This window comes from Oreochromis niloticus, linkage group LG8, assembly GCF_001858045.2.
Source record: "Oreochromis niloticus isolate F11D_XX linkage group LG8, O_niloticus_UMD_NMBU, whole genome shotgun sequence".
NCBI lineage: Eukaryota > Metazoa > Chordata > Actinopteri > Cichliformes > Cichlidae > Oreochromis > Oreochromis niloticus.
Window position 1 is genome coordinate 22,221,393 of NC_031973.2, and position 19,303 is coordinate 22,240,695.

The 19,303-nt window shown below is 42.5% G+C and overlaps 2 protein-coding genes across 4 annotated transcripts; one reads left to right on the top strand and one right to left on the bottom strand.

Moving 5' to 3' along the window:
• Positions 1 to 311: 311 nt before the first annotated feature.
• On the bottom strand, positions 312 to 8,436 carry zdhhc16b (zDHHC palmitoyltransferase 16b). Of its 2 annotated transcripts, XM_003438538.4 has the most exons (12): positions 8,312 to 8,436; positions 8,138 to 8,219; positions 7,820 to 8,042; positions 5,522 to 5,832; positions 5,246 to 5,440; positions 2,836 to 2,924; positions 2,715 to 2,743; positions 2,467 to 2,600; positions 1,979 to 2,064; positions 1,767 to 1,890; positions 1,533 to 1,603; positions 312 to 1,150 (listed from the first exon to the last, which is right to left on the bottom strand). In XM_003438538.4, exons 4-12 carry the CDS (start codon positions 5,789 to 5,791, stop codon positions 1,048 to 1,050), a joined length of 1,101 nt encoding a protein of 366 aa, XP_003438586.2. In that variant the 5' UTR covers positions 5,792 to 5,832; positions 7,820 to 8,042; positions 8,138 to 8,219; positions 8,312 to 8,436; the 3' UTR covers positions 312 to 1,047. The 2 variants fall into 2 exon arrangements, with proteins under 2 accessions (XP_003438586.2, XP_025765604.1); XM_025909819.1 differs by lacking the exon at positions 8,312 to 8,436 and having other exon boundaries at positions 7,820 to 8,193.
• Positions 8,323 to 19,186, top strand: vps35l (VPS35 endosomal protein sorting factor like). 2 transcript variants are annotated; one of them, XM_013272799.3, is made up of 30 exons: positions 8,323 to 8,460; positions 9,925 to 10,024; positions 10,136 to 10,318; positions 10,396 to 10,515; positions 10,669 to 10,693; positions 10,973 to 11,049; positions 11,142 to 11,270; positions 11,352 to 11,436; positions 11,513 to 11,569; positions 11,707 to 11,803; positions 12,273 to 12,320; positions 12,502 to 12,595; positions 12,919 to 13,119; positions 13,202 to 13,248; positions 13,585 to 13,696; positions 14,355 to 14,471; positions 14,564 to 14,617; positions 14,707 to 14,787; positions 14,883 to 14,945; positions 15,035 to 15,120; positions 15,214 to 15,294; positions 15,411 to 15,474; positions 15,624 to 15,722; positions 15,809 to 15,886; positions 16,174 to 16,288; positions 16,426 to 16,565; positions 16,689 to 16,854; positions 18,454 to 18,572; positions 18,763 to 18,912; positions 19,016 to 19,186. In XM_013272799.3, the coding sequence occupies exons 1-30, from the start codon at positions 8,444 to 8,446 to the stop codon at positions 19,112 to 19,114; spliced, it is 2,904 nt and encodes a 967-aa protein (XP_013128253.1). In that variant the 5' UTR covers positions 8,323 to 8,443; the 3' UTR covers positions 19,115 to 19,186. The 2 variants fall into 2 exon arrangements, with proteins under 2 accessions (XP_013128253.1, XP_025765603.1); XM_025909818.1 differs by having other exon boundaries at positions 8,444 to 8,460; positions 18,766 to 18,912.
• Positions 19,187 to 19,303: the final 117 nt, after the last annotated feature.

The following is a 19,303-nucleotide window of genomic DNA, read 5'->3' on the forward strand; positions in this document are numbered from 1 at the left end:
TGTTTCTATGGCAACTGCAGAGCCTCCACAACCATCGTGAGGTTACTGATATGAAAATGTGGCCTTAGAGGAGGGAAAAATAAATGAAAGAATAATATTTCACAGTGTCTGATTCACACATTTCAAGGCTGAATAACCAAACAAGGCACACAACCACGTCTGTGTTTAAGGTTCTGTGAAATCAAGAGTTGTGTAGTTGGTTTTTCACTCGTCTTTGGCACCAAGAAATAAGTTATGGTCAGTGGTTCCCAGTAATGCCAGGGGATGGTTTTTGAAACATGTAGTCAGTATTAAAAACAATTTACAAATAACAATTATTTAAATACTAACACAACACTTCTTAAATAATGTTTTCACGATTTGCCTCCCACAGCTATCTTCTGTTATTTTGAAGACGCCGATCCTTAAATAAACAGAGCTGGAGATTGATACAGTCTCAGCTGCTAATGGTGCCGTGTTTTGCACTGTTATCACTAATTAATAAAAAGCACATTAATGTGGCACAATCTCTTTTACAAGCTAAAGTCATATTGAGGGGAAATGTGCAAGTCTGCTTTACAGCATGAACCGAGTAGTCTGCTGTAAACAGTCTGCTGACATGACCTTCAGGTCTTCACTTAATAACGACACAATATAATTTTTTTTAATGTGCTGTACTGTATGCAACACACAGCACCATTTACAAGCTTTAACTGTGGCTCCTGTGATGGTGCCAAACCACACTGTGTAACAGAATCCCAAAACATTTCATCACCTCTTCAATAAAAGTTGTGTGAACAAGGCGTTACTGAGATGCTGACCAGCAGCACCCGTGAATCAGCTCAGTCGACAGCTCTGCAGTCACAGCTTAGTCTCACTGTACAATGCTGGAAAAGTGACAGTTGGATCTAAGAAGCTGAGACACTCCTGTGTTTCTCCACTTTTATCAGTGCTGATACAGACACAGCAAAAGGCTGCTGATCTGTGTAACCACAGTCTTTTCTTCTTTGCTGGTTATAAATGCAGGTTTGAAGTTTTCGATATGGTACAACATTAAAAGGCTGAAAGTCAGATGGCCATGGGGTCTCTCCTGGCGAAGGTGCAGTCCCACACGATGCCGTCTCCGCAGGGTAGATGGCTGGAGGGTAAGAGGACCCGTGTGAGCCAGTGACTGAGGAACAGAAGAACAGATGGCATGAAATGTGACTGAAAACAATGAAGGATGACAAAGCTGTGATCTTTTGAAGGGGATACAACTGATATAATCTGATACTTTCAGAATCATACATATAACAGTGGTAATTTGTGTCCCTGCTTTTCAGTAAGCACAACACTGAAAGAAACCTGTCAGCTGGCTTTGCTGGCTTTGTATGAAAAGCATCAAATGTGTCAATTTAATATAAAAAGATTTTCCTATTCTTTTCCTTTAGGTGGAATAATAGTTTGTATTGAGTGCATCCCGGCTATAACTAATAATAACGTCTCTCTAGATGGAATACTTGCACATATTTATCAAAATCCCCAAAGGCTGAAGCAGCAGTGACTAAGCTCACCTCCTCTTCTGCACACCAAACAGTAGCTTCAAGTTGTTCATTTTACCGTGATGATATGGATTTCGGAACACCTGATTAGGAAAAGAAGAAAACAGGATTTTCAGAGACAGTCGATTAGTTTGAATCTTGTTCCTATCCAGGACTCATCTCTGGTGAACTTTAACTGATTTGTCCAACAAAAGGCTAAACTTTTGCTCATATACAGCAACTGACTCTGCACAGGAGCGCATGTACCTTTCCTTTCTCCTTTAATCTTCTGGCTTCTTTGCGGTTGATATGCCGCTCTATACTGGTTTCTCCTCTGCTGATAAGCATGGCGTGCCACAGGGTGAGTCCACCCAGAGCGACTGCCACAGAGCTGCAGGGAAGAGGGGGAAGAGGCATATTACAATTTGAACTATACGAGTGGCATTATGGACTTTCTTAAAAGGTAAAGTGTCTCACACCTGGTCAGCACCCAGAGGAAGATGATGCTCTTATGAGCACTGGTTTCTCTGAAACTGTAGTCCGGAGGAGGGGTCTGATAGTAGGTCTGAGGTGGACAGGAAGGACAGTTAGTAGTGTCAAAAGTTTGTATTTTGTGCTGAACTGCTCCTTTAACGTTACTATCCAAAGCCTACAGTTTTGTTTACCAGCTGGCACACTTTAGATCCTTAATCAGAGTAAGAATAAAAACAGAAGGTGTTTCCCTTTGTTGTTTGTTACATGAGCTCAAATTTTGCAAATCATGCTTTACTGACAGATGCAAATTATTTCCTCATAGCTCCTCACCCAAACTGTGCAGAGTGGTAGTGCTAATAATACCTAGAAAAACCTGTTTAAAGGAATATGTCTTGTCAGAATGGATCTGAACTGGAAGAAACAGATGTAGCTGCCAAGACAAAAACGCCACCCAAACATATCGATGGTTGAATCTTTCCTCGTCGAGCCTTACCTCTACAGCGTTGTAGGCGTCCAGAAACAAGTTCCTGCTGCTGATGCTGCAGTAGATACAGCCCATGGTCATGTAGACGCAGAAGGAGAAGAAGTAGCGATGGTTGAAATGGCCCACGCAGTTATTCAACCAGGCTGGAAAGAGCTCAGTTCAATATGTGCAACAAGTGGAACATCAGGAGACACCAAAACAAAAAGTGAACAGAATAAAAAGTCATTTTCATGAGTTTTTCCTCGCTCAAAGGATACGACAGTGGTGATCCATCTTCAAAACACACCTGCAATATAGCAAACATTTTAATATGATAAAACAAAACAAAAATATAAAAACACGCCAACTTTCCACATTGGAACTACGTGAAGATCTTACACGTTGCAGATGCTGCAGTGGTGGGTCCTCGGTGGTTTGGGAGTGATGCATTTCTTACAGATGGACACGAAAGGGATGTGACTTTTGTCCTAAAATGGAAAAAAAAAAATGCAGACATTCAAAAGCTCGGCAACAAGAATAAAATGAATGACCAATGAATCACATTTAAGTGCACGCTCTTGTTCTGTCATCTTCAGAAGAAAATGCCACAGCCTGTACATAAAAGATGGTGTGATGGACCGCTGGGTCTGAGAAGTGACACATAAAAACAGAAAATACAACAAGTCAGGCCTCCCATTTTGTACATAGTTCAACCATTTCAACCAGTATTCATCAGCTGAGTCCACCTGCAACTTTAGCCTAAAAGTTATTTTTTCCATAACAAAACTAGTATACATCACGTCAATCCACTCATTTATAGTAGGAGTATCCTCATTAAGCCAACGACGGGTTATGGCCTTTTTGGAAGCCACCAACAGCACACTAAGCAAATATTTATCCAGTTTACACAGTTTAAGACTCTCTAAGTTCCCTAGGTACAATACTGCAAAATGAAATTTCTTTTCTTTTCTTTTGGAAGATTGTTTCCAGGACCTTATGTATTTCCTTCAAAAATGGAGCCGAGGACATTTCCAAAAGATGTGGAAGTGATTTGCTGCTGCTTGTCCACACTGCCTCCAGCAAGCTGTCTTATGGGAATATTTGGATTTTTTGAGCCGGGGTATTAAAATAACGAATTACATTCTTCCAACTGAATTCCCTCCACGAGGGGGAGCTTGTTACCGACCACTGCTGCTTACAGATTCCCTCCCATTCCTCTCTTGATAGAGATAGATTACCCTCTGTTTCCCATCTTGTTTTAACATATCTTGTATCGTGACCCCTTAGGTTGGTCAGTGCACGATATAATTTGGAGATAATTTTCTGATAGGGTGCATCTCTATATGCATTCTCGAATATGTAAATAATTTCTTCATTCCCACTCGCTAACTGGGGGTGTTTTAGCTAACCTGCATTCTTTCTAATGAACCATCAGGGGGCAATTCCTCTGGTTTTAAAAAGTCAAATTGTATAAGTGTTTATAAAAAATAAAATAAAACTTCACCTACTTCTCACTTGATTTGTGACCTTAGTAAATTATTTCACAGGTTTATGATCAAAGTCACTGGTTTGATGTCTTTTGTTACAAAGTTATGTTTTGGGAAAAAGTTTTTGCCCTTCTCTGATTTCTGCGTTTCTTGAATATTTGTCAAACTTAAATGTCTCAGATTAAACTAATTTTAATATGACAAAGATAACCTGAGTACATTCACTTTAAATGCAGTATTAAAGTCAAGATTTCATTTATTAAGGGGGGGGGTCAATTCAAGAGTTCAGAAATGGCTCATCCATGAGGTCACAAAAGAATCCAGAACAACATCTAAAGAACTGCAGGCCTTATTTTCTCAGTTAAAGTCAGAGTTCATGATAGAATAATAAAGTAAAGACTGGCCAAAAATGGCCTCCATGGGAGAGATCCAAGGAAAAAACCACTGCTGATCAAAAAGAAGACAAAGGCCAGTCTCACATTTGCCAAAAAACATCTTAATGATCCCCAAAACTTTTGGTGAAATATTCTGATGAGACAAAAGGTTTGAGTTTTCTTACATCTGATGTAAAACTAACACAGAATTTCTGACAATCAGTTAACGCCCTGAAGCTCAAGAACACTTGGGTTATGCAGCAGGACAATGCAAGTCAACCTTTGAAAGGCTCAAAAAGACAAACTGAAGGTTTTGGAGTGGTCAAGTCAAAGTCTGGACTTCAATCCGATTGAGATGCTTTGGCACGCCAAAGCATCTCAACCTTAACAGACCGTGCGTGCTCAAAGACTGTCCGGTGTGACTGAATTAAAAGAATTCCTCCACAACGATTAGAAAGCCACATAGCTAGTTATCACAAATGCTTTACTGCAATTCTTGCTGCCAAAGGTGGCACAGCCAGTTATTAGGTTTAGGAGGCAACTATCTTTCCACACAGGGGCAGGTAGGTTTGGATAACTTCTCCCTAATTAAATAAAATCATTTAAAAACTTTTGATTTTCTCGGGTTATGTAACATATAAACATGTAAGTGTGACAAATACGCAAAAAACTTAGAAGTCAGAAAGGGGGGAAATACTTTTGCACAGCATTGTATGTAGATTTTTATTTTATTTTATGATTTGTGAATATTCAAAAAGTCGTTCGATTATACAGTCTTTGAAATATAATCACCTTACTTCAAAAAATACCTACAAACTAACGCATAAACCAAAAAAAGAAACGCTTTAAATGTTAAAAAGTATTCACATTTGCACTTAAAAAATGTAAAAATCAATGATGGGGGCAGATTAAATCACTATGTCAGCCTCTGAGGAGTGTGACACCTACCTTTGGTGGGTGTCCTGGAGAGGTGGTGGTTGCCTTGTAATAATGGAACACCACCATAATGAGAAGCCAGTGGCCACAACAGAGGTGCCACGCAATCCAGTGTGCAGGGTATGTGCTGACGATTGTGGGCAGGACAAACAGGTAGACGATGACCACAACCGAGGATGTCAGCAAGATGACAAGACAGACAAACACCTGGGAGGGTAAGAGAAGGAAAAACGATTAAGGAAAGCTGCAGCAGGCGTAGGAATCAAGAGAGGAGGGAAGTGAGCTTACCACTCCAAACCAGTGGGTCACGTTGTCCACAATCCAATAGACGGGCTCAAAAGCACAGTCCAGCAGAGTGTCTGAGTTGTTGAGGCTGTTGAAGTACAGCGACTTGAGCAGGAGCTTGCTGTAACGCCACACCTCTGACAACCTGCCGCCGATCCCCGCTTTGGTACCCCCGCCTTGGCCCCTCCTCTGCGTGCGGCACAGCCAGCACCAGCGCAGCGCCAGTCGCATGGCTCGGGAGAGCTGCCACCTCCAGCTGCTGCTTACACGCATGCCACCACCGCCGCTGCCTCCTCTCCTACACACTCTGCCTTCTAAACACACGCAGACGCACAGACACACAGACCAGCAGTTAGAAACACAGGCCGCATAAAACAGCAGCTCCTCGTAACGCAGCCTGACAGACACGGAGCTTTCCATCGTCACCGAGTGCTTGCTGAGAGCTCCCAGTGCATCTGAGAAGGCAGGCAACAGGAAGACTAGTGAGCTTTATAGAGGAGGAGGGATCCCATTCCCAGAAAGTGTTCCCTTTCCCTAGAAAACACTGAAGTTACTCAAGTACAGTAACAGCATCTCCTGAGTGACATATGCCCATCAAAGCAAACAAGGACAGGGGCTATCAGGTAAGGAGTTACGCCCATCAGCCCCTACAAATAAACTTCTCCTCTTAATAATTGAAGGCAAATCTTCATCTGCAGGCCAAAAACCTCTTGGGGACTCTCAGGGGAGATGCAGATTGGTAACCTTATAAGAGGGAAACGCAAATGGACGTCTTAAGGAAAATAAAGTGGCCACCTGATCCTGGAGCATCGTGTCATGAAAGTGAGTATTGGTTACACAGATAAGACTTGTTCAGGTTCTCCAAAACAGGATGGCATTAATAATGAGAGCCCATCTCTCATTATTTACATTTAAAAGAAGATGAAAATAAGACGGTACATCCAGCAACTGGGCTTCTCATTACAAATTAAATCAGGCCTATAGGTGGTCTCTAGTTTGTACTGCACATGTTCAAGGAAAAACTAACAAAACAGAAAATGTGACATGTACAGATCTGTCAAGTTTAACATCATCGCAGAAGTCAGGGACTACATGTCCTTGTTGTGAGGGCCTTTACTTCAGCAATAAACAGAGCTAACACGATTTCTGGTTGCGTGACAAGTTGAATGAGTCTCACCACTGCACAGAAAGGCTGGTGGGAGTCTGAAGGGTGTTTGAAGGGCATAATATTAACGTTCATGGTTGTATCTGACAGACAGAAGGAGATCGTGCCACACAGATGGGGGATTCATGGGAGAAGAAGCAGTCTCTATGGCAACCTGCTGCCCTAAATCTGGACTTAGAAAAAATAAGGTCACTACCTGACAGTCTCACTATAATAAGCTTTACTTTGTCCTCTTCCTCTGCACTGTCTCTGAGTCAGAGAGGAGGAGGGGGGGATTGTCTGATATTTTGTAGTCAGCAGCTTGCTTTTTCATGTTTTGGGAGTAACCATTATGGATTCTGGATATTGGAAATGTTCAAAGAATATCATTCAGTATTTCTGAAACTGATTAATCAAACACAGACACTGAGATAATGTTGAGTATAGCCCTGTCTTCAGTCCCTTTGGTAGCAGCTTTAGTGACTGTGATGTGGTTTTCTCATTATTGATCAGGCTGCTGGATGAAAGGTTTTTTTTTTAATTACGTCTTCAGCTTCAAGTCAGAAAACTAATGGAGACTGTGAATCAGAGTCTGACTCTTTACCCCTTTCAGCTTCACATGAAGTGAGATCTGGTATCAGGCACAAGAACACTTTCGTGTTATCATATTATAAAAATCCTCATACGAGCGTCTACACTGCGCTGATGGATGAATGGAAACTGATGGATATTTCACAGGAAGGTCTGGCTGAGTCAAATGAACACAAGGTCTCCACTTGGTCATCACTTTGACATGTAAGCCATATATTGTGTTCAGACCCCATCACAGTTCAAAGTTTATCAAATCACAGTTCTGTTACTGGTTTTAATGTTTTTATATACAAAAAAAACAACAACAAAAAACACGTTTCCCACAGTGATTGGTTATGACTGATGAAGTCTACAGATAAAAGACAAAACAGTATAACTAATGGCCACATGACTACAACCAGTTTGACTCGTGTCCATTATATCCAAACAGTCAGACATGTCACGCTTTAACGCTAGCTGGCTAACTGCTAGCTAATTGTAGCCGCTTCCAAACGCTAGCCTTACGTGTTCGTTTTAATAGAAACTATTTACCGCCCCGAGCCAAACCTAACATCGCTAGACTGTACCTGGTCAGGAGAACTGAGCAGACAGACCTGCAGCACCACGGTCAGGTCATGGTTCGGCTGGACTGAAACCTGCAGCGTCTCCTCTGACTGCAGCAATCAGACTGTAAGCGGCGGGACTCACGAAGATCGTATATTGAAGTGATGAGTCGTTCGACAGCAGCAAAGCTGGCAGCTTGTCTCTAGGTTCTGTTCTGGCTTCTAAACTGGACTGCTAGCAAAATATCTGGAAAATATTTGTAAGGAAAATGTGCCAGGAGTTGACAGCAACAGTCAAAGTCATCGTAAAATCAGTAGCGTTAAAAATAAAAACTCGCTAACCGGGTGTATTGTTCCAAAGTGGCGCCTCCTGTCTTCTTCTTCTCTTCTGTGGCGAAAGCACGTCGAAAGCTCGCGATGCATCCTGGGAAATGAAGTTGTATTTTGCGATAGTTCATTAAAATGCCTCTTAAATCACGTTGTTGTTGTAAAAAATTATAAATAAAACTTAAATACTTATTCACTGCGGTATCCATTAAGTGTGGCGGCGATAGATATTTAACTAACCCCTCCACTGTGGAAGAAAAACACCCAAATTAAATTAACTTCCGAGCGTGGAAGTCCTGAGGTGTCATATGATGTAGAAAAATGGCTGCGGTGCAGTGGTAAGATGCTGTCTTCTTATTTAAAAAACGGCCTATTAACAACTTAAATCGTTAGTCTTTAAACACCGAGCCACACTTGAGCACACATATGCAGTGTAGATACGATTATAGCGCGTTTAATGTTCAGTTAGCGTCGTAAACTAAATGTCAACTTTTTTTCAGGCTTGCAACATAACATTAAAGACAAAGAAGCTTTTTCTGGTATTATGACTGTGACTTTGAGTCAGACACCTTCTTCAGTTACGGTGTAGTTTGGGCTTATAAAGACATTTTTCCTTCCTCGTTTTTTCAGACGATTTTTCACTAGTTTTGCATTTGCCTAGGGTCAGTGTCACTGCTGGTCACACGGAGCGATACCTGAACCCTACAGAGGTTGCACAGGTAGTCAAACTCCTCCAAGATGGCACATTAATACGTGCCACTGCCACAAGTTTTGGTATGGTCCTTAACCAATCAGCAGGATCAGTATCTGCTCTTTTGTGAGGAGCAGGATGAGAACTGTCAGAGCTCCAGCAGGACACTGGTGTGAATGTCTCTGACCAAACAAACTTCATGAAGCTGGCTTGATCGCCCAGCATGGTCTAGTGGGCCCTGTACTCACTGCCCGGCACTGTGGATTGCACTGGCATTTCCCATAGAGTACCAAAATCAGCAGGTCCACTGGCACTCTGTGCTTTTCGTAGATGAGAGCAGGTTCACCCTGTGGACCTGCTCTGTGCCTGTGACAGGCATGAAAGAGTCTGTAGAAGCCATCGAGAACATTATGCTGCCTGTAATGTAGTTCACTGTGAGTGGTATGGTGGTGGTGGATCAGTAATGCTCTGGGGAGACATATACATGGAGGGACGCACACTGTAACTTTACAGGCAGTGGCACCCTGACTGCCATCAGGTATCAGAATGAAATCTTTGAACCCTAGTGCAGTGGGTCCCAGATTCCTCCTGGTGCACAACAATGCCCAGCCTCATGTGCTGAGAGTATGCAGGCAGTTCCTGGAGGATGATACCGATGTCTGGCCTCCACACTTGGATGACCTAAATTCAGCAGAACACCTCTTGGACTTTGTTTTGGTCCAACTGACGCTGAGCTACTGCAATCAAATTTAGTTTGATTTTCAGGCTTTCAGCTCTGTGTAGGTTGATCATTTTCATTTCCATCACTCCTTACACATTACTCGGTTCTTATCAGTGTAGATGTCCAACATATAGCTCAGAAATGTAGCAGCCATTCACTTTCCTGTACATTTATTTCTCCAGATTCTTTTAGACTTTTAATTATGAACCACAGACGATGAAATCAGACAACTTCTTTGCAATTTCACATATTCTTAAATTGCTTAACCATTTGCCCATGCCTTTCTTTCATAGAGTTGTGCCATAATTAGTTGTGTTCAGCTTTGTGTGTTCGTCAGTGCTTTATTAACAATAGCAGGACCAATAAGTTGTCTATCTCTTTTGCAACCAGGCGTTCCCGTGGCCGCAACTATGACGCAGAGCTGCAGAGGTGTGGTCTTGAGGCCGCTCTTGTTGATTTTGGAGACTACCACCCACTCAAACCCATCATGGTATCAGTGTTGAGCTGCATCTCTATCAGCTTTAATTGAAAGCATGCAAAAACATTGTCATGGTCTTTTAATGGGCCTGTGACGGGTTTGACCCTCTCTCAATCCATCCAGGTGACTGATACAAAGACCCGCCGTGGGACCCGCAAAGGCAGCACCTCTTCCTCTTCATCTTCCTCTTCCTCAGCACCGCCAGACCCTCTGAGCTCCATGCTGGATGGGACCGACCCCCTCTCCATGTTTGCAGCGGCCTCGGCAAGTGAGACGCCAGCCATGTCCCACAGCAGCTCCACAGGAGTAAGTGACTTGCACAAATGTAAATCCTGAAGCATGTGCTCATTTAAAAGCGAGGCTAAATAAAGATGTGCTTTCAGGACCTGGGGAGGAGGAAGAGAGAGAAGGAAGAAGAGGCAGTCGGACCAGATTTTGAACCTTGGTCACTGAAGCGAGGGGAAATCCTGGCCAGGTTCACCACCACCGAAAAACTCTCCATAGTGAGTCCTCTATCGTAGCAGCAAGGCTGTTTTTATGCTTACCTCTTACCCAAGGGCCTGTTGTCTCATAATTTAATGCTGCTTGAAAACATAGTGGAAATGAACCTGATGGCTTGACCAATTTTTGACCAATAATTTGTTTTTTCTCCATAGAATCTGTTCATGGGCTCCGACAGAGGTAAGAGGAACCTGTTTCTATCACATATAATTAATTTCAGAAACATTCTGAATGCTTTTAGTGTCTATAGTTATCTGTAGTATCAATAAATCCTGTGACAGCATCAGAATATATTCATTTTACTACCTAAATCCTTCTAAGTTGCTTTTTTCTGTCCATCATAATCATAAATGGCTGCAAAAACAAAATGGGCATACAAAAGGAATATCAGCATCAGTTATTAAGTTGTTATTTGATCCTTAACTTCACAACTTATACATCACTTCCTGTTTTTACTAGGAAAAGCCACCAGTCAAGGATCGGCTGTTTCAGAGAAGGTTCGCACTCGTCTGGAGGAGCTGGATGATCTAGAGGAGGTAGGCGTCTCACTGTTGGCTGACCTTGCATTATTCTTTCAAGAAATACGATGGATGGATGTTGTTGGATCTTCTTGCCTGTGTGTGTGCAGGGCTCCCAGAGAGAGCTGCTGAACCTCTCGCAACAGGATTACGCCAACCGCATCGAGGAGCTGAACCAGTCCCTAAAGGAGGCCTGGTCCTCTGACCAGAAGGTCAAAGCCCTGAAGATTGTCATCCAGGTAATGTTTATTTAATTGGTGCTCATTTTAACTGGTGCCGCCTTAATAAATATCCCCCCTGATCTGTGATCTGTGCTGCAGTGCTCCAAGCTTCTGTCCGACACCTCGGTGATCCAGTTCTACCCCAGCAAATTTGTTCTCATCACTGATATCCTTGACACATTTGGTCAGTAAAGATAATTTTCCACAGTTGAACCTGAACAATGTGCAAGTTTTGTGACTCGGGTCCTCGTTGTTTGCAGGCCGGCTGGTGTACGACAGGATCTGGACCATGTGTTCAGACCCACGACCTTTACCAGGTAAGGTGGAAATGCTGACAATGAGCGTAAAGCTTTAAATTCTTCATAGCATTTAGACGATCCTTGCACCTTCTGAAGTCATGTTGCATTGATTTCGTTTTTGTTGATTGACATTCGACTTTTGTTTGGCACCTCAGATAATTTCACAGTTGAAGATGTGAATGACACTGCAAAGGAGACGTGCCTCAACTGGTTCTACAAGATCGCCTCCATCAGAGAGCTCCTTCCCAGACTGTATCCTTTAACACCCTCACACAGGATTTCTGTTCATAGTTTGCTTTTGAGTTTCATTCACTCACAGACCTGGCTTTAAAATCAAGTTCAATTTAGTTTTATTTACATAGCACCAAATCACAACAACAGTCGCCTCAAAGCACTTTATAATGTAAGGTAAAGACCTTACAATAATACAGAGAAAACCCCAACAATCGACAACTGACCCCTATGAGCAAGCGCTTTGTAACAGTGGGAAGGAAAAACTCCCTTTTAGCAGGAAGTAACCTCCAGCAGAACCAGACTCAGGGAGGGGCGGGGCCATCTGCTGTGACCGGTTAGAGGTGTGGGGAGGGAGACAGGCCAAAAACCCAAACTTTGAAAGAGAACCAGATATTAATAATAACTAACGATTAAATGCAAAGTGGCTCAGCTATGTATGTTTGTAAGTAATTTTTATGTAAATTTGTTCTTTAACCTCATGATACAGCTATGTTGAAGCTGCCATTCTCAAGTGCAACCGCTTCCTCAACAAATCGTGAGTCTTCACTGTTTATCAGCCAGTTTCCACAAGGATTTCTCTTTAGGATCCGTAAAGAATTAGCAAGAATATTTGGAAAATGTCATTTTAATAGCTGTGATGCATCAACCATGTTTGTAAAATGGAATAAAATAGTTTGACATAAAGAAAACACCATCTGTCCTGCCACCGTCCACAGCGCCATTCAGGAGACCCTTCCTCGGTTGACTGCCATGATCAGAGGGATTGGAGACCCTCTTGTGGCTGCATATGCCAGAGCTTACCTCTGCAGGGTGAGATGGACTCAGCTCTATATTTCCTTATTTCCCTACCTTCCTGATTGTGTTTGTGGGGTGTGCTATTTAGGCTATTGTTGCTACATCTGCAACCCACTGTGACCCCAGCTTCTCTCCTTCCTGTTACTTCTGACTTATTTCTGTCTCCAGTCGTTTGTCGTTGATGCCCTCTTTTTTTCTGAGTGGGCATATTGCAACTCCAGAACAGTAAATAAATAAATTGCTGCAAATGCATGAACAATGCTATTTTTGACTTGCCCTGTTTAGCCCTGTTAGCTTTATAGGTTTTGTTTGTTTGACACCTATATCCTTCTTTCCAGGTGGGCATGGAGGTGGCCCCCCACCTGAAAGACAGCCTGAACCGCAACTTCTTCGACCTGCTCGGGACTTTTCGACAGATCAGCAGCGAGAACGTCCGGGCCCAGCTGGTGCTGCAGATGGTGGAGATGCCCGAGTACCTGACACTCTACTCACCTGCCATCAGCTGGATCCTGCAGTGTATCGCGTACAGAGCTCCAGAGGTATTTACTTAGACTTTATTGAAAAAGTGGAGCTTGGTGAGAACCTCGCAGGGGCACAAACTCAGTGATGTTTCTGTTTCAGTCTCTGCTAACAGAGATGATGGAGAGATGCAAGAAACTGGGAAACAAGTGAGTGCTTTCGGAAACAAAATAATTAAACATTTGAATCAAATGTGGGGAGTTAGGAGTGTGTTAGGCTTCATTTCAGATCACTTTATTTATTACATTGGTTGCTGACCAATATATTTTTTTTTCACAAAATCACAATTAAACAATTTTTATAGTTATTAATAGCTGTTTCTTGTCATGTGATTTACCTGGAGGTGTCATGATCATTATATTTCATGTAAATGACCGTTATTTTAGACAAACCTCATGTTCATTTAAGATATAATTAGCATGGGTATAGCTAAAGTTGTCACAAAATGTACGGCACAGCACTAATTCATCTTTGCTTTCCCACAGTGCTTTGCTTTTGAATTCAGTAATGAGGGCGTTCAGGCCAGAGTTTGTTGCAGCCAGAGCCACAGACTTCATCGGTATGATCAAAGACTGCGACGAGGCCGGCTTCCCAAAGGTCAGAGAACATTTCATGTTCACTGCATCTTTTTTTTTTTCTTACCTTGGTTAAAAACAAAGAAGTCATCTTCTGTTTATTGGATGTGGGGAAATAAGTACAAGATAAAAAATACTTATGAAAAACAACTTAAATATCCCAGAGCAAAACAGCTTGGAAGGGAAAACAATTACACCACAAAAATCAACTTAGAGCTCAGTGAATAAAAGTCTAAATATGACACAATAAGGAGCTCAAAGCTAAAATGAATACAGGTATTGTTGGTATGAGGTAAGTGGAAATGAAACTGATGTGCTCAGCTGTATGTGCAGGAAGTGATGCAGAAGGTGGTCTCTGTCCGCAGCCACAGTTACATGGCCTCTGGCTCAGCTGATGTAGGAATCCTCAGTGTGTGGATTCCAGCTGGATTCAAACAGCAACTGATTATAGTCAACACAATCAGCTGGTGAAAATTCATTACTGCCAATAATTTAATGGGAAGGTTTATAAAAGCTGAAGAAAAAGTAGTCATTGCACCTTCACATAATTCACAATGAGTATGAAAAATCAATCTCATTGGGTAATAAAGTTATTAAAATATATAAAGGATACAAGCAGGCAGTAGAGCCAGATGTTCATTGTCTAAATCTTTTTGTAATGAATGTTGTATCCTTTTCAGCATCTGTTGTTCGGATCTCTGGGACGCAGCCTGGCGTCTGCCGATCCTCCAGAATCCGAGAGGCTGACGATCCTGAATGAAGCCTGGAAAGTTATCACCAAAGTCCGCAGTCCTCAGGTTCTGAACCACTGACAGTAGTTTTCAAAAGGTCCTGTTATTCCTGCCAGAATGTTCCAGATTGTTACTGAAAATCTCATTTTGGTTTGCAGGACTACATCAACTGTGCTGAAATCTGGGTGGAGTTTACCTGCAGACACTTTACAGTGAGTAGAAAGCAGTCAAACACAATTTTTATTTATTTATATTTTGGAAATGCACTACCTTCTTAATCCTCTCTCTGCGTGACTGTCAGAAACGGGAGGTCAACACGATTTTGGCTGACATCATCAAACACATGACCCCTGACCGAGCATTCGAGGACGCCTACCCTCAGGTTGGTGCACGATGCTTCCCTGAATCTCGGCTACTCTCCATCCTCCTCTTTCTTTCTGCTCTGTAGTAACTGTCTCGTGTCTGTTCTGCGTGTAGCTGCAGTCGGTGATCAGGAAGATCCTAACTTACCTCCACGACTTCTCCGTCCTCTTCTCCATGGTGAGTTTCTACAGCTTGAGCTGCAAACTGTGATTCCAGTGCAATCAGTCGAGCTACATTTTCAGTTTTTGCTCTTTTCGGTTCTGCAGGAGCGATTCCTGCCCTTCCTAGACATGTTCCAGAAGGACAGCGTGAGGGTGGAGGTCTGCAAATCCATCATGGAGGTCTTCATCAAGTAAGAGTTCATTAAAGTCATGAGATTTTTAAGAGTTGTGGCAGAAACATTGATGTTTTGTATTGATGTTCTACTCTTTTTTCCGGCCTTTAGACACCAGGTGGAGCTCACCAGAGACCCAGTGATCCTCAACGCCATGCTGCACATCTGCAAGACCATGCACGACTCTGTCAAGTAGGGTATTCGTTTGTGTGTGTTATACAGACGTATGCTACTTTTATATCTATATAAAGTCGTCGTTTCAGCTGTGTTCGTGCGGTGACGCATTTATTTTTCTCTTTGTCTTGAAGTGCTCTTACTCTCGAAGACGAGAAAAGATCTTTGGCTCTGCTGATCATCGGCTTCATCCGCATGGTGAGATTATCACATCTATTATATTATGGCAACAACAATCACAACTGCTGTTTCGGCCTCTTGTATCGCATTGTTTTGATCTGCATTGTGTTTGCATCTGTTGTTTTTGTTTCAATTTTGGGGTTAAATTTTTTTTTTCTGCACTTCAGGTTTCCTTTGGTCGTGACTTTGAGCAGCAGTTGAGTTTCTGTGTGGAGGCTAGAGCCACCTTCTGTAACCTGGAGCCTGTCCTGGTGCAACTCATTCATGTAAGCCTGTGTTTGTGTTTGGCATTTCAGCATTAAGTGGCAGAAGCCACAACACGATCTCCTTCATGTAACCTTGTTGTTTACAGACGGTGAACCAGCTGGCCATGGAGACCAGGAGGGTGATGAGAGGGAATCACTCCCGCAAGACTGCTGCTTTCGTCAGAGTGAGTCCACACATGCAGTCTCTAATCATTTCACATCACCGTACATTCCTCTTCGATGACTTTTTAGCAATGCCAAAGGAAAAGTCAAAAAAGCAAAGACTGTATATAAAAGACAGACCCATTATAAAGTAACTCATGGTTTTCTGGGCTCTGCATTTGTAAGCTTCAACATTAGCATTTTGGCTAATGCTAATTTATCACCTAATGCTAGCAAGCTTTTTTCATAGGCCTTTCTTACAGAAATAAAAACATTGCATGAAATTTTCCTCTTCCTCTCTCTCATATAGGCATGTGCCGCCTACAGTTTCATCACCATCCCATCTCTCAGCAGCATCTTCAGTCGACTCAGCCTCTATCTGTTGTCCGGTCAGGTTGCTTTGGCCAATCAGTGTCTGTCCCAGGGTGAGTAGCTGTCTCATTCCAGATTTAAGTTTAAGATTTAGTTGATCAAAACTTGGGTCTCTAATGTTTTTACTATATTGTGATCATTTCTGTTTCTCTTGCATTTTCTTACTCGTTCTCCGCCTTCCTTCTTCCAGCCGATGCTTTCCTAAAGGCAGCCGTAAGCATTCTTCCGGAGGTTCCTCGCTCCATCAGCGTGGAGGGAAAACTTCGCTCTTCTGAAAGCTTCCTCCTGGACTTTATCAACAGCTTCTTGGCAACGCTGCTGGTTATCCCGGTAAGGTTCATTACAGTTCATAGGTGGGTTTACAGGAGACGGACCACACCTGTAATCGCCCATTTTTGTCTCAGTACAGCTTGACAAATGTTTTGATTTTTGTTGTTATTGTTTTTTTAACAGGACCATCCAGAGCATGGGGTGCTCTACTTAGTCCGGGGTCTGCTCAACATGGTCCAGGATTATACCTGGGAAGACAACAGCGATGCAAAGGTGCGGGTTTACATCAGTGCTCTGCCCCTGCTGGCAGCCATGAGCCAGGAAACCTATCTGTACTCTATCCCCAAAGGTAACGGCACACACATAAACACTGAATTTACATGAGAGACCGCTAACAAAGACAGACTCCTCTTCTACCGATTTCCTCTGGCTAATTTCTGTAAGCCCTTATAGTTAGAGTTTCACGCGTTGAGCTTTTACTTGTGACGTTTCCTGTTTTTGTCACATGTACAGTTGAGGACAGTGCTGTTTTCAACAAGTCTCTCACACGTCTCCAGAGGGATTCCAGTCCATTCTTTTTAAGGAATCTCTCAAGCTCTTCCAGATTTGATGGTCTTCTGGCACGGATGTCGGTCTTCAGTTCACTCCACAGATTTTCAGCGGGGTTCAAGTCGGGGCTTTGTGCAGCCCAGTCAGTAACATTCACTTTGGTCTTCTTGAGGTGGTTCTTCAGCAGTAGCAACATATGCTTTGGACGACGACCCTGACCCAGTTTTGCTGCTGACTGTATCCTTCTCTCTTCATGATTCCCAGTTCCAGATGCATCTCCACAGCAGGTCCTCCTTAGTGCACTTAAGTCTGGCTTGAACATGTGTCTTCAGTGGAGTTTATCTCCAGTCCATTCCTCAGCAGCGTTCTAGTGATTGTCAACTTTGAGACTTAAATTCCTATCTTAGCTAAGTCATTCACTCGTGACTTAATCGTTGTTCTGCAGTCTTTATACACATCTCTCATAAGATTTCTTTCCAATCTATTCGTAGGCCCCACCTCACCCAAAGGAAAATGTTGAAAAGGTTTAGGTAGCACAGACACTTCAGGGAGCTCAGACAATTACTTCCCCCAGTCCCCTCCTTTTGGATAGCGGTCCCTAAAACATTATCCACTATCCTTGGCTGTCGAATCCATTAATCTCCATCCCTGTGCTTGCTCAGTAATATTACAGAATTTAACAAAATTCCTGGGAAATATAGGAACCCACTCCTTACCTCTCTCTCTATCGCCAAGAAAGCTATATTTTTAAATTGGAAATCCAAAAGATCACTACACCTGAACCACTGGATCAATCTTCTTACAGAATACAGGACTTTAGAGGAAAAACATATTACCACAGAAATAATATACATTCATTTACTGACACATGCTACCTGCTTCTGACTTATCTCAGTTTGGGTCAGACGCTGGGAGCTGAAACCATGCACATCTCCACAAACACACAAAATTGCAACTTGCTATTATTTATCGTAACTGATCGTCCTCAATCTTATTAAGATTCTTTTTTATTAACATGGTTATTAGATATGTATACAGTACATGCATACATGTGTGTGTATATAATGTATATTTTATATTATGTACTACATAGCTAATATATTACTATTACATATTACAATATGTTTTAGTTAAACATGTAAATAGCCCACCCTAGGCTAATAATATTAACCCTGGTCATTTTTGTTTTGTTTTTTTCAATCTGAAATAATTGTGTTACCTGCAAATAAAAAGTATTTGTGCTTTCTGAAGAAAACTAGTTTAGAAATGCTAAGGAAGTGAAAAAATGAAAATCCCTTGTCCTGCAAATTCCACAGGGGGTTAATAATTCTGTCTTCATCTGTAGTAAGACAGTGAGGAGTTTTCCCCGCTAATCTAATTATTCTGTTGCCTGGCTCAGTGGATTCTAATGAGACGCTCTATGGTGGAGATCCCAAATTCCTATCAGAGATCAACAAGCTGTGTGAGACTCTGATTGGACAGATCCTCGACCACCTGAAGACACTCGGTCGTGACGAGGTGAGGACGCTTTTGATTTAAATTCTTAATTACAAAACAAAAACAAAAAGCAACTGCTTCCACCACTGAATGAATTATTTTAAAGAAAAATAATCTGGTTTTAGTGAAAATCCAGATTTCAAGCTTGGCAAAATCTGGATGCTGTGTAACCAAAGTTGCATGCTGACATGCATTTCCCACCCTCTTGCAGCAGAGCACACGCCGCCAGGGCGCTCTGGCCTTCTCCCTGTTTGGTGTCCTGCTGGCTCACAGTGATCTGAGGAACAACAAGCTGAGCCAGCTGGCAGTCAACCTTTGGAACCTCAGCCACAAACATGGATACTGCGAGACACGCACCTCCGTGAGTTCATGTTTCAGAGCTCTGAAGCCCAATCTGTACACTTTAAATCTGCTTTATTTGTGAATGCAGCCTCACTGACTTCTCTTCTCCGTATCTGCTGCAGGTTCGGACTCTGGAGTTTATCAAACATCAGACTCAGCAGCCGGACATGGCTCATCTGTCAGATATGGTCCAGAGGCTCACGCTGCAGTCCCGCACCTGAACTTCAACCTCAATGACACGTGACACTGCTCAGTTTAAATTTGTGTAAATAAAACCTAACAAAGAAATTTTATATGCCTGTTTTCTGTGTCTGTGTGTAGACTCTCATATAGTCGGAGTACTTGAATCAGATCACCTTGACACCTTTAGTGTGTTGACCGTCCAAGACTGCAAGACGGTGTCCTCCAGC

What these genes read in the sequence shown, in the direction of transcription:
- zdhhc16b (XM_003438538.4), bottom strand. Translation starts at nt 5,791, where the DNA reads ATGCGTGTAAGCAGCAGCTGGAGGTGGCAGCTCTCCCGAGCCATGCGA. An exon ending in CACTGCAGCATCTGCAACGT is followed by an intron (nt 2,744 to 2,835) that starts GTAAGATCTTCA and finishes GCTATATTGCAG; the next exon opens with GTGTGTTTTGAAGATGGATC. An exon ending in TTCCTCTGGGTGCTGACCAG is followed by an intron (nt 1,891 to 1,978) that starts GTGTGAGACACT and finishes TCTTCCCTGCAG; the next exon opens with CTCTGTGGCAGTCGCTCTGG.
- vps35l (XM_013272799.3), top strand. An exon ending in CCACCGAAAAACTCTCCATA is followed by an intron (nt 10,516 to 10,668) that starts GTGAGTCCTCTA and finishes TTTTCTCCATAG; the next exon opens with AATCTGTTCATGGGCTCCGA. An exon ending in TCTGTACTCTATCCCCAAAG is followed by an intron (nt 16,855 to 18,453) that starts GTAACGGCACAC and finishes TGCCTGGCTCAG; the next exon opens with TGGATTCTAATGAGACGCTC.